Source organism: Paramisgurnus dabryanus, chromosome 3, assembly GCF_030506205.2.
Source record: "Paramisgurnus dabryanus chromosome 3, PD_genome_1.1, whole genome shotgun sequence".
Classification (NCBI taxonomy): Eukaryota; Metazoa; Chordata; class Actinopteri; order Cypriniformes; family Cobitidae; genus Paramisgurnus; species Paramisgurnus dabryanus.
Window position 1 is genome coordinate 3,720,737 of NC_133339.1, and position 14,278 is coordinate 3,735,014.

The 14,278-nt window shown below is 36.3% G+C and overlaps 2 protein-coding genes across 11 annotated transcripts in view; both read left to right on the forward strand.

The window, feature by feature from the left end:
• sun1b (Sad1 and UNC84 domain containing 1b) overlaps positions 1–2,480 on the forward strand; it is a 47,535-nt gene extending 45,055 nt beyond the window's left edge. For all 10 annotated transcript variants that reach the window (XM_065278006.2, XM_065278004.2, XM_073813753.1 and 7 more), the window contains one exon: positions 1,054–2,480. In XM_065278006.2, coding sequence (XP_065134078.2) covers positions 1,054–1,170 — 117 coding nt within the window. In that variant the 3' untranslated portion in view covers positions 1,171–2,480. The remainder of the gene's footprint in view (positions 1–1,053) is intronic.
• Positions 2,481–5,686: 3,206 nt separating this feature from the next.
• LOC135734138 (Na(+)/H(+) exchange regulatory cofactor NHE-RF2) overlaps positions 5,687–14,278 on the forward strand; it is a 38,475-nt gene continuing 29,883 nt past the window's right edge. The window contains exons 1-2 of the mRNA XM_065253020.2: positions 5,687–6,282; positions 6,915–7,157. Of these exons, the coding sequence (XP_065109092.1) occupies positions 6,076–6,282; positions 6,915–7,157 (450 nt within the window). The 5' untranslated portion in view covers positions 5,687–6,075. The remainder of the gene's footprint in view (positions 6,283–6,914; positions 7,158–14,278) is intronic.

A 14,278-nucleotide genomic window follows, 5' to 3' on the forward strand; every position in this document is an offset into this window, starting at 1 on the left:
ATGGATGGATAAATAGATTGATAGATAGAGATCGATGGATGGGTAGGGATAGATGGATGGATAGATATGGATAAATAGATATGGATAGATAGATAGAGATGGATGGATGGGTATGGATGGATGGAGATAGAGAGAGCTAGATGGATAGAGAGAGAGAGATACATGGATGGATGGATGGATGGATGGATATATATGGATAAATAGATATGGATGGATAGATAGATAGATATGGATAAATAGATTGATAGATAGAGATGGATGGATGGGTAGGGATGGATGGATGGATAGATAGAGATGGATGGATGGGTATGGATGGATGGAGATAGAGAGAGCTAGATGGATAGAGAGAGAGAGATACATGGATGGATAGATGGATATAGAGCTAGATGGGGGGAGAGAGAGAGCGATACATGGATGGATAAATATAGAGAGCGCTAGATAGATAGATAGAGCTAGAGAGAGAGATACATGGATGGCTATATAGAGAGCTAGATAGATGTAGAGAGAGCTAGATGGAGATATAGAGATGGATGGATGGATGGATGGATAGATAGATACATGGATGGACGGACAGATAGATAGATATAATTATTGCAATGATGGATATAATAATTGTTTTATTTAGATATAGATGGATTGATTATAATTTACAGAGACAAGTTTTCAGTATGTGTTAAATATGTAGTACCTTAAACACGACAAATAAAGAGTGAATGCATTACGAGGAAGACAACATGACAAATCAATAGTACATGAAGAGTTTCGTTGCAAAACGAGATAACTCAGTTTTTAACATTTTTGTCAAAACATGTTTATTATTATGTTATCGTCTTGTTTTATGGTGCTACTTAGCTGTATTTTTTAAGTTATGAAGGGTTAAATCAAAACAAACCAACTGCAGTTGAATTGATATTAATTGGAATGCACAACCAAAAAACAAGATTTCTGAAAAATGTATCTCATTTTGCAACGAAGTGTATCTCTTGACTTTTTAAAATAAGGCATTATATTACATATAGTGGACTGACCATGTTGATTTATCCCTTCCTACAGGAGAAGAACGACAAGGCTTTCCAGATCATTGAGATGAGAGTATTGTCAAACTGGGGTCACCCCGAATACACCTGCCTATACCGCTTCAGAGTTCACGGCAGCCCGCACGCTCCATAATCACATCTGCTCTACTATACATTTATATCCCTTTATGTACATAGAGAAAACGCTTGGACTTTGACGCAGCGAGGAGGAAACTGGTCTCATGAGCTACATTTTTAAGACTTTAATACGAATGACGGAGTTAAAGGGAGCAGAGGAGAAAATTTAAGCTAAATATTTTCACATACACTCATTTCCTTGTTCTTGCACTGATTTTCCACGTTCGGCGGCACCTCGTGTCACATAGAAACAATTGCTCTCGTAGGATCTCACCCGTAGAGGTATTTGTGCCTTCAGACAGGACATACTTCTCATTCTGTGTACATTTTGTTGTAGAGACGCTCATGTTAGTCACTAAGCTTGAGTTTAACCTCGTCACTGCCCGTACAGAAAGTGATTGTTTTTGGTTTTAAACCTTTATTCTTTATTTTAAATCTCATGAAATATGTCAAGAACAAATTTGGGTCAAAACTGAATTTTAGTTCAAAAAGAAATTGCATTAAATTGATGCTTTTTTCAAGCTCATTTGTAATATAAAAAAAATTGAATGTAAAATTTAAAGGTTTATACATTATGCTAGTGTGGATATTGACTACATTCATTGTATTACAGTAATCATCATCATCTCCAGATGTATAAGAATTTTTTGCATTATGGTTAAATGCCACCGCAAAGTATGATGTAATTATTTTTAATTTGAGGGTAAAATGCAACCCGGGCATATTTTCGTTAGATTCACTCAAACAGGCACTATTTTTTTCTACTTTTTGGAAATTGTATTGGACACTGATTCGTGTGTACAGAGGACATCTGGACAGAAAGAAAATGGCCGTCTATGGACACTGTGTGACTAATCTGTGTACATTTAAACATAACTGGACCCGTCACTCATTTGATTCAGTATCACATTGCAGACGCGATAACCTGCAGGAATGTAACTTATTGTAATAACATTTTTAATCTACTCATATCAGTGTTGATTTTACGTAAAGGGGTGCACCACGTTATTATTTTGTGTTTTTGTTCAGCATTTAGTTTCAGTAGATAATACACTGTCATGTTTTAAGAAAATGTTTGTTGCACAAGTCCTATGTAATTCATTGGATATGTTAAAAAGGCAAAGGTTCATTTATAGAACCACATCTGGTAAATGTTGTTGACCTTTTCAGTTTGTAAAATACTTTTCGTTTGTTCATGACTATTTATTTTATCGAGATAGGACTTTGTGCAGTGTGTTTTTGTAAAAATGCTTTTCAGTGCATATTGGTCTGTTTATATTTTTAGGTTTTTTTTGTCTTATAAAATGTACTGGTAAAGGATTTAAATTTTAAGAAAATGTACATGATTTCTTATTGACGCTTTAAGAACAGACTGAAGTACAGCAAATGAGTTATTAAAACAAAATTCACCAAAAAAAAATGTATTGTCATTTCCTCCTATCCGTGAGAAACAATGGCATTTAGGATCACTACGCTGTAAAAAAAATTGTTTGTTGGTTCAACTTAAGTTTTTAATACCTGGTTGCTTTAAAAAATATTAGTTGACAATTTTTTTTAGGTGACAATTTTAGTTAACTAATATTTTTAAGTCAAATTAACTCAATTTTAAGGCAACCAGGTAACTTGCTCTTTAAGTTAGATTTTTTACAGTGTTATCCCAAACCGATGCAAGTTTTTTTTTTTTATATAAATATGTGTATGCATTGTGTATTGCTTAAAGCCCTATACAAATGAATTGTGTTATTAATTAGTATAAGTGTGTTATTACTTATGAAAACACTGAAAAATGATTCATTCAATTTACTCAATTTTTTAAGGTAAGTGGTTGCTATCAATTTATTTAAGCTACATTTAAACAAAAAAAATTTGAAATGCACAACAAAAAACTTTTGTTTAAATGTAGCTTAAATAAATTGATTGCAACCACTTACCTTAAAAAAATTAAGTTTAATGAATCATTTTTTTCAGTGTAAGTACTGTGTGTAATATGAACCAAGGCTTTGAACTGGTTCACCGAATGAAAACGAAAACCAGAAACTTTTAATGTTCCAGAACAGAACCGTTTATTGAAAATAATGGTAAGCGGTTAATAACGTTATTTTTTTTTCGTTCTTTAACAAGATTTCTGTCTAATATGACTCTGTGATCTTCACAGACCCACAGTTCGGCTTGCATGCAATTCACAGATACGCGTATTTGAATATGGTGAAAGTTGATCATTGGCACGTGTTTCAAAGGCTTGCAAATGTTAACACTAAAGTGATTTTAAACAATTTGACCACAAAAAGGCGCTAAAGTGAGCAATTTTTTGTACGCACAGACGCACATGCGTTTGAATGTGTCCGATCCAACTCCAATCAAACGTGATTATTCCTATGCCCTTCAAAGATCAGAACTCTGGATGTATAAAATACATTTGGCAAATAAAGCACTGAAAAACTACGTAATTTTCACTTAATGTGGAGCGACTGTTTATGCTGCATCTTCTTCCCGAAGCGCCGTTTGGAATTCCTTCTCCGTCTGTGTGTGTGCGCGTGTTTAAGTGCACTCAACAAAACCGAAAACCAGAAACGTTAAAATACTGTTTCTGTTCGGAACAAACTAATTGGAAAAAAATTCTGGTTCAAAGCCCTGATATGGACCTTGTTCATTGTTATGAGAGGGAAATATCGCAGGAGTGATGATGTATCTGATGTGTTTCTTTTTCCACATTCACACCGAACACCTCCACCAAACAGTCACCACGCGAAATGCGCATTCCACTTTCCGTACGTTCTGTACGCGTTTACGTATTTTTAGATGAAAAATTGACTAATCTTTGGATGAACTGTACCGTAACAACATATACCCTACCTCAAAACTAAAGCTTAGATATTGGGCTACCTGAAGTGTTTACGAATCTTCGAAGTTTAATATCTTTCTGCATGGCCCCAGTAATATTCAATCTCTGAACTGTTCACATCTGTCAGAATCTCCCCGAGGCGACGACAGAGGTGTGTAGTGTTCAGTAATGTCTGTTCCTGTTTACCAGCAGACAGGCAGAAGGTAAGTTACCAGTGATGGCCTCATTCTCCACTAAACATCTTTCATATTACTGTCTGAAGTACAGCACGTACCCATAAACCATTTGGGGCCGATGTGGGCCCCTGCTGCTCCTTCAGAGACAGATATACAGCTCTGATCTGTACCACAGTATGCAGACTTTTCTGCCTCTCCATAGACTTTAATTTATTTGTGTATGTCAGTTACTGTAAGGGACTGCATGCCAAAACAATACAAGTTGGGAAAATGGGTGTTAAAGATAATAAATTGAATCTAACTGAAATGAGGCCCAAAACAGACTTCGTAAAGGAATAAGGCAAATGGTAAACAGCTGACGTTCATAAAACAATTTGTAATGGAAACAATTAAAATCTGTATTGTTTTAAAGGAACGCTCAACTTTTTTTGAAAATAGGCTAATTTTCCAGCTCCCCTAGGGTAAACATTTGATTTTAACAGTTTTGGACCACTAGTACCACTTTTAGCATAGCTTAGCATAATCCATTGAATCTGATTAGACCATTAGCATTGCGCTGAAAAATTACCAGAGAGTTTCAATATTTTTTCTATTTAAAACTTGACTCTTCTGTAGTTACATTGAAAGACCGATAGAAAATTAAAAGTTGCAATTTTCTACGCCGATATGGCTAGGAACTATACTTTCATTACGGCATAATAATCAAGGACTTTGCTGCCGTAACATGGCTGCAGCAAGCGTAGTGATATTACGCAGCACACGAAAATAGTCCCCTTGGTAACTTTCAATAGCTGGAGACTATTTTCAGGCACTGTGTAATATCAAAACGGTAGACCTCTTTAACTCTATGGGAGATGGAAAATGAGCCTATTTTCAAAAAAAGTGTAGTGTCCCTTTAAGTAGGTTATGCTCACGTGCAATGTCCTTACAGTCCTCTAGTGGCGCTGTTCTCTATTTATCTTTGTACCAATGTGCAGACGGGCTGTGACCAGCGATGTACTCAAATTCACATCATTTATTAATATATTTTGCTGCAAAGTTGCGAGTGAGACTGCAAATACTTTCTCTCGTCCGACCAGCTCGTACTGAACCACGATTTAGACTACTGAAGAGAACCTATACGTTTATTTATCATATATAAACAATGTATGCACTATATATTTGTCATTTAAGTAATGGATTTACTCTCTATTGGTCATATTAGCAATGCACTTACTCCTAATTCGTCATATAAGCAATGCATTCTCCATTTATTTGTCGTCATTAGTAATGCGTTCACTCTTATTTGTCGTGTATGCATTTACTCTTTTAAGTGTGTCGTATACGCATGTCTTCACTTTTTATTTATCATATTAGCAATGCAATGACTGTTTATTTGTTATATTAGTAATGCATTCAGTGTTTAAAGTTATATTTAAATGTAGAAGCATCGGTACTTTTCTCTGCGCATTTGTAGTGTAGCATCCAATGGGCGGTCTTATTGCACGAAACGCAGTTTGTCAGTCAGCTGTGCTGTGGGCTTTTCAATACAGCACCAGTTGCTTTTCTGCCTCCGTGGACTTTTGGACACATCTCTGAACATCCACAGGTAGTTCGCAGCGTAAAATCGCTTTTGCATTTTCTAGTCAGACGCATTTGGACACCACTCGGTTTTTTTCCATTATCTGGATACATTTCACGTTTATGCATTCGGTAGGCTCTTTTATCCAAAGTGCATTCAAGCTATACGTCTTATACATGGATATCAACGTGCACTTTATTGCGAAATGTGAACTAAGCCGTATGTGAAAAAGATGCGTGTTTGCAAACCTTTGCAGCTGATGAATTTTTCATAAGTTTCCATAAAAAAGAAACTCTTGAAGTCGATTATAAGTTTGGATGTGAAGGCAAATAGAGGAGAACAATGGCGAACGAGCTCAAGCCTCGGTTGTGTCTAATGAAGAAAGTAGAGAACGGGTATGGCTTTCATCTACACGGGGAGAAAGGCAAAACTGGACAGTACATACGGAAAGTGGAACGCGCGTCCCCGGCCGAGGCATCGGGGCTGCGCGCGGGCGACCGTTTGGTTGAGGTAAACGGCGTGAACGTGGAAAAAGAAACGCACCATCAGGTACATCATCACACCTGCGATATTCCACTCTCATAACACTGAACAATGACAATATTACACACACACTGTACTTATTAATAATTCATAACGCCTTTGTAACGTGTTTATATTAATTAATAACGAATTAATTCGTAACAGACTGTAAGCAGTTACACATGCACGTGCAGGTTATTGCATTTATGTCAAATCACTGTAATATAAACACGTAATGTAAACAAACCCTTCATCCCCTAAGGAAATTAACCATGGTTTTATTGTGGTAAAAGTGTTGTAACCATGGTTTTTTGGTGTATTGATTACTATCAGCAAAACCATGGTTTTACTAAACTTATCATGGTTTTTAAAAACCATGGTTGTCAAAACCATTAACAATGTTTTTTTTACTGTAGTAAAACCATGGTTAATTTTCATAAGGGATGACCCCCATTCACTTCCATTATATTCTTTTTGAATGGTGAATGGGGCTCACGATTTGGTCACAAACATTCCTCAAAATATCTTCCTCTGTGTTATCACATGAAAGAAATGTATGTAGGTTTGTAACAACATGAGAGCGAGTAAATGATGACAGAATTTTTATTTTTGGGTGAACTATCCCTTTAAATTTCCCATTTTTGCTTTCTCGTCCTCAGGTGGTGCAGAGGATCAAAGCTTTGGAAAACGAGACCAAACTGCTGGTGGTTGACCGGGAAGCGGACGAGTATTTTCGCAGTTTGCGTATCACCTGTACGGAGGAAATGGCCATCAGAACGAACCCTCCCGCCACGACCCCCTCCCCTTCACCTTCCTCCAGTAAACAAGGCAACGGATCCGTGTCCAAACGGCCGGAGATATCCAAACCCATCAGGAAAGCTCCATCACGAGCTCTTAAGAAGGTTTGTGGATCCTTTTCGTCCTGCCTAATGCACACGTGGCTTTTTCTGGGAAGTAGTTATTTTTTAGACATGCAAAAAGAATTACACAACATTGCATAGTAGTTAAGATGTTTTATGGCATTTCTTAAGTTGCACAATATGCAGATATCTTTCACTGGTCAATTTTCATTGGAATACCCCAAGTTATAGTTAAGGGATAGTTCACTAAAACAAATAGTGAAAATATTGTGTTTGTCTTTTAGTGTCATAAATATTGTACATCCCACATGTGTTTTTACTTACAATTCTCATGTTTGGTAATTTAGTGTTATTGAAAGAGAGGGGGGTATGTAGTGCTTGTGTTTAGTAGGGGAGAGCGGGGCACAACCTAACGCTTTTGGCTCAATCGTTCAAAAAATATTTGAGTTTGATTCATTATATTTTGACACAAGCAACACAAACATATCTGCTACAAATGAACATTTGACGTTTGTTTTTAGTACTTAACATTCTTGGACAATTACACCAAACGTGACAGAAGTGCAAACGTTACAACTTCCCCCATAGGTGGGGTTAATTGTAACAGGCAGGGGGTTAGTTGTAACACTTGCTAAAAATTAAGTTTGCAAGCAAATATTTCAATACTATTTTGTCTATGTACTTGAAGTGGATATTGTTTATATATGTGTCTATAATAGACAGTTATCCACACTGTATTCATTCATTCAGCCCTTTTCTAACAATAGTTCAATTATAAATGGATACAAATGTCTAAATATGTGAGAAAAAGCAGCACAATTATGACAAAACTTTTTTTATATGTGACCCAATCTGTAATAACCATAATACGGTTTCAAAAATCAAATTCTGAGATAATGAGCATCAAGGTCTGATTTTAGCCATTCATTTCATTATGATTTCAATCTTTACGTGACCTTATTCAATCAATATTAAAGATATGAACAAAAATACATTTGACACATGGTTTTTGAAGACAGGCACATTTATTTTATTAGCAGCCAGCAGTCATTCATTTGTAGCCTATTTAAAACAACGGCAAGAATTTTGCTAACATTAGTGTTTTTTATATCATAAGTGCTGAGGGGTTAGTTTAACAAAGCGTTACAATTAACCCCGCTGGGTCAAAATATTTTCAAACCCACCAAAAAAGTTACTAAGAGCTGCAGACATATTTCAAAATGATGCTATGTTTTAGTCAACAAGACACGGATTAATATGACATAACATTGGATTTGATATCTTACACACCCAACTTAGAAACCGAAAAAAACATATGATGAAAACATTTACTTACATGCCATCAAAACACTTGTTCATCAATAACTCTCTGGAAAAACAATATACATTTCCAAAAATTTGCGGGAGATCGTCTTTTGGCAGCGTGAATAAAATACCGGAAATACAAAACGCTCAACCTTGTGTAACAATGTAAACAGTCCGTGTTACAACTAACCCTGCATTAGTTTTTGCCCCGTGCACCTCTACTGTATATCACTACTACACCACGTTCCAAATAATTATGCATGCCATTTTTTGTTTATTTTTCCAATACAGTCAGTAAGTTTACAAATTTTATTTTACCCTCAACAGTTATATGACAGGGTGGATGTTATTCTATTTAAATGAAAAAAAAAAATGTCAAAAGATGCTTAAATACTTTGAAAAATATGCAAAATTGTATGCAAGTTATTAAGCAAGTTGTAGTTCTCATACACTATGGGTATGAAAAAGGTCTTTCTAAAGACAAAAAAGTGTGCATTAAAAAAAGCTCATTATTTCCTATAGCAATTTATAGTTGGTGGACTTAAACAGAAATCATTGAACTATTATAAGATTCATGAGTGATTCACAGTACAGAAACATTTGACTATATACTGAGTTGTAGGTTGCCAGGTTGAGGTCAAAAATCAACCTGATCTGCATTTTTTTGCTCAGTTTATCGTGGCATTGTCATATATTTCCACAATTTTATGTGCCCATGCCATGCATTTCTTTTCCGTTTCAGTTTCACGCATTGGTTACCCAACTGTTATTTGTAAAAATTGTCGCTTCGGTTTGAGGTTAGTTTTGCTGTTTGCGTTAGGATGTCACTTTAAGTATTGGTTTATACTATTTTTTCGTATGCTTTTTAAACCATTGTCGCCTCATTTGGGTTTGGGTAAGGATGTCATTTTATGTAACAGAAAGTTATTCTAACCCCAAACCAAAGCGACAACTGTAGGAGATAATAGGAAAAACTTTTGAGTAACCAATACGTGAAAGTGACACGGAAAAGAAATGTGTGGCTTGGGCACGTAAAATGGTGGAAATGTGTGACAATGCCACGAAAAACTGAGCAAAATAATGCATGACTATTTCACATATTTTGTGAGATCAGGCTGTCAAAAATACTCTGGCAACTGGAAAAACTTGGAATAAAATATTGATGTAATTATTCATACAACGAGGTAGGGCTGTTACGGTAGTTTTCCGAGAGAAATAACAAAACGGAAAGGGGCAGGAGATAAATGTGAAATACGAGAGACTCTCAGAAAAAACGGAAGTGTTGACAGGTATGATGCGTAGTAGTAACACTGTATGGCTAATCATGGTTTTTAATATTGTGGTTATGATCAGTAGTGGTAAATTGTTGCACTCCTACTTTCAAAGCAGAGAAAAGAAAAGCAGAGCACTGCAGAGCTCAAATGTTGTTAAAGTTTTGGCGTCACTCACAGATTTAAACTCATGGGATTGTTTTAACTTTTGGCAGCGCATCCGAACACAAAGAGGAATCTTGGAAGAGGAGGGTATAGAACGGAAAACAAATACGCTTCTGTAGCTGGTTACACTGTTCACGTTTAAAAAAACCTATTTTGGCTTCACCTGTCCAAAAAATAAGAAAATGTGAAACAGAACGCACAGAAATGCCAAGACAGAATAAACTTTAGCAGACAAACACTACAGTCAATCACCAAAGTATACACTGTGTAATAGAGGCTCTTAACAGCACACATGTTATCTGACACAACTGTTTCAATTCTTGAAGTTCTTTACAAATGTGCTGATGATTTAAGTCAGTTGTTTTTTATTAAGGACGAATTCACAGCCTCTTTAGAAACATCAACAGCGCCAATCACATACACGGTTAGAGAAAATGGTCAAAATATGTACCCTATCTGCAACTGGGGCAGTACACTTTATAAAGATCCAAATCTGTACCATTAGGTACCAGAGTACCTTTGAGATACTACTATGTTTCGTTGAGGTACCAAATGTACCTCTGATTTGACCACTTTTTCTGATAGTGTTGACGCTTTTCCTTTCACTTAGGATAAAGGCGTGTAATGCCATAGAAGAACCATTTTGGTTTCAGTCTAGAGGAACCATTTGTTTCATACCTTTTTAAATTTAAAGAAACAATTATCACCAGAAAGAACCTTTTGTTGACCAGAAAGGTTGTTAAGGTTTTTTATAGAACCATTCAGCCAAAAATGGTTCTTCTATGACATCATGAAGCACCTTTATTTTTAAGACTGTATTTGCATTATATACATGGGAGTAGGAATGACCTGAAGCAAGAAGCGATTATAAACCATATAAAGCTTGACAAATTAATGTTAAATTAATTAGGTAACATTAGTTAAAGGGACACTACACTTTTTTTGTAAATATGCTCATTTTCCAGCTCCCCTAGTGTTAAACAATTGAGTTGTACCATTTTGGAGTCCATTCAGCCGATCTCCTGGCTGGCGGTACCACTTTTAGCATAGCTTAGCACAATCCATTAAATCTAATTAGACCATTAGCATCATGCTAAAAAATAACCAAAGAGTTTCAATATTTTTCCTATTTAAAACTTCTGTAGTTACATTGTGTACTAAGACCAACAGAAAATTAAAAGTATTTTCTAGGCTGATATGTTTAGGAACTATACTTTCATTCTGGTGTAATAATCAAGGACTTTGCTGCCGTACCATGGGTGCAGCAGGCGCAATGATATTACGCAGTAGGGTTGTGCCGATAGACTATGGTATCATGTATCGAAGATCTTAGCAGGCTTTCATGGCGATAGTCATGATGATAGTTGGCGATGGTTATTATAATAGTTTCACATTAACATGCACATTGCGTGCTTTTCCTCGCATGGGGGTTTGTGGACTTCACTTTACGCGAGAGAGCTTATAGAGAAAGGATTCCTTCTTGCACGCACATGGACTTAATGCGATGCAATGCTAAAGGTCTAATCAGATTCAATGAATTATGTTAAGCTATGCTAAAAGTCGTACCACCAACCTCGGAGATCGGCTGAATAGATTCTGTACCAATGTAGGGATGAATCGGGATGAAACAGGGCCGCAAATTCCATGTAAGGTGACATGGAATGTTAAGAAAAGTTAAAGTAAATAAAAACATAACATTTCATGTCAAGAGATCCTTCTAAAAGTTACACAACTCACTTTTAGTTGTTTCCTGCGGCCAGCAACAATTTTGTTTTGCACAGCGGCTGAAACTTGTATAATATGCTGCTTATTTTTGTAACAGAGACATAACAAGCGGCTCTTTAAGTTTCTTGTTTTTCACAAGATGTCAAAATATACTTGATTTGGTATTTTCCAAAATTTCTATTTCGGGTCAGTGATTTTGGGATTTGGTGTTTGGCCAAGCCACGTTCCTGATATTCACGAAACCACTCTTCTATTTGTTTATTGTTCGTATGGAAACAAATATTCTGGAATATGAAAATATTTACCACAGGGAAGCATTTCCTGTAAAATGACCACATGGTGACTGATACAGGTTCATTATGAATATGACGATTCCCATGAGATGCGTTTCATTCGTGATTCCCTACCAGATGTCAACTAGCCTGGATGTATAAACTAAGGAAAGTGATGATTCCTTTAACCATATTCCCATCAGACCATTGCGCTGGGTTTGGGGTTTTGTGGCTCTAAAACAAATTATGCGTCTCTGTGTGTTGGTCTTGGATATGTTGGGGTTTCCAAAGAGTCCTCCTGCTAAACATTTTGGCTTGGTGATTCTTATAATTTACAGTGTTGATTCACAGAGATGTCGAGAGTCTGTTGTTGTGGTATTAAGTTTCATTGTACACAATGTACAAAAGCGGTCACTGTGGTGTCCTCTTTCAAAAAAGTACACATTTGTATCTAAAGGGTGGATATTGGTACCTCAGAGGTACATATACTCAATAGTACATATTAGGACCTTTTCACAAGCCACTGCCTGTATCAATGTTTGAGGCTTTGATTTTTTGACATCTAAAATGCTTTGTTGTTTGTATTATTCATTTAAAAAATGCATTAATATAAAAGTAATAATTCTGAATGTGTATGAAAAGTAAAAACCTATTTACTTCAAATGGAGAGAGATAAAATAATTGACAGCACAATTGAGTTTCGATTTCAACAAACCACCATTATGGTGATCAGTGTTTGCATTTGATCAGCTCATTTGCATTTCATCAGCTCATTTGTATTGAAAGGGGCCCTCAGGGTTTCCCGCAGAAAATTTGTTAGTTAAGGTGGAGGCCGGGGGGCGTGGCAATCAAAGGGGTGGGGCATACTCGTCCTGCAGAAAATTTAAATATTTTTATTTAAAACACTCAAATAAAACTTAATTTTGAAGAAACTATGACAGAAAAATGAACCCATACTAGATTATTAATGAATGTAATGTTTTTACCTCTAACGGGAATAGCTGCGTGATGAAGTGAAACTAAAGGGTTAATAAACACAAACTAAAGCAGATGTTGTAGAACGTCAGGTGAACGATGATAGATAGCGCAAAAATTGTAAAAACTGATTATTTCCCAACATTAATTATATTATCTTAAAGAAGTGTAACTACTGTAGCATGTAAATAATGCACATAAATAACGTGAGCAAGAGCGCTCAACAATTATATCTAATCGACAGGCACGCGATACCTAGCTAGCAGGTTGCTCAAACAACAAAATCAGCAGCTAACTTACTTTAAATTTGCAAGAACTATAGACTAATACAATAACAAGCTTAAATAAACCCAAAACATAAGTCCACTTACAGTTCTCACGGACACGCGTTTTATCAACTGGCTATCCTCCAGACATGACGGACCACGTCTTTATCTTATTTTGGCTGTGTGGCGCGCGTGCCTGCTTGCGTGTTGTCACTATTCTTCAAGATGCACTTGACAGCCTTTTGTGCAGCAAAGTATTTTTTTTTCGGACGACCTAGTTAAGGCGGTAGGGTTTCCCAGCTTAGGCGGGCCACCTAAACTGCAAAGTGCTGCGGGAAACCCTGGCCCCTAAAGCACATTTTTGCTCATATCTATAAAGTGGCAATTTAACATGCTGTAATAAATTATTCATATGGTATTGTGAGCTAAAACTTCACATATGTATATTTTACATCTTAAAAAAGTCTCACGAAATGTCGCTTTAAATTACAATGAAGCCTCTGTTTGTTATTATATGCTCTCCAACCCTTAAGTTTTGCAATGCATTGACTGTAGGGATAAAATCCCCCAGATGTATCTGTTGGCAGTATTTTACAGGACAGTTAATATCATTGCCACCAGAGGAGCACTTAAGAAATCAATTGAATGACCCGCTCACACAGGAACCAGGGTTCATTCCTCAGATCCGGTGCAAAAGTTGTGAGCGTGTTGAGGTGATATAGGAGTTTTGAGCTATAAAGTAAGGGGTCCTGTGAAGGGCTTAAAACACAAAACTTACTACAGACACATAGTAAGACTTTACAAACTGCTATCTAGGGACGCATTGAATGTTCGGCAATTGAAACAGTTTGGCCAAACATGGCAAAGTAATTTTAGCAAAATAGGTAAAAAAACTAAATAAATTTAGCAGATATATAAAGTTGATGATTAAATACACATTCAGAACAAAAGGCACTAAACTGCCTTTTAAGGTACAGCAGGCCGTCAATGGGTGTTATCTCTAGGTCAGTGGTTTTTAATCTTGTCCTAGGGTACCTACTGCTCTGCACATTTTGCATGTCTCTCTTATCTAACATACCTGATTCAAATCATCAGCTCATTAAGGGAGAGATCCATGAAATGAACTGGGTGTGTCAGTTAAGGGAGACATACAAAATATGAGGAGCTTTGGGTCCCCTAGGACA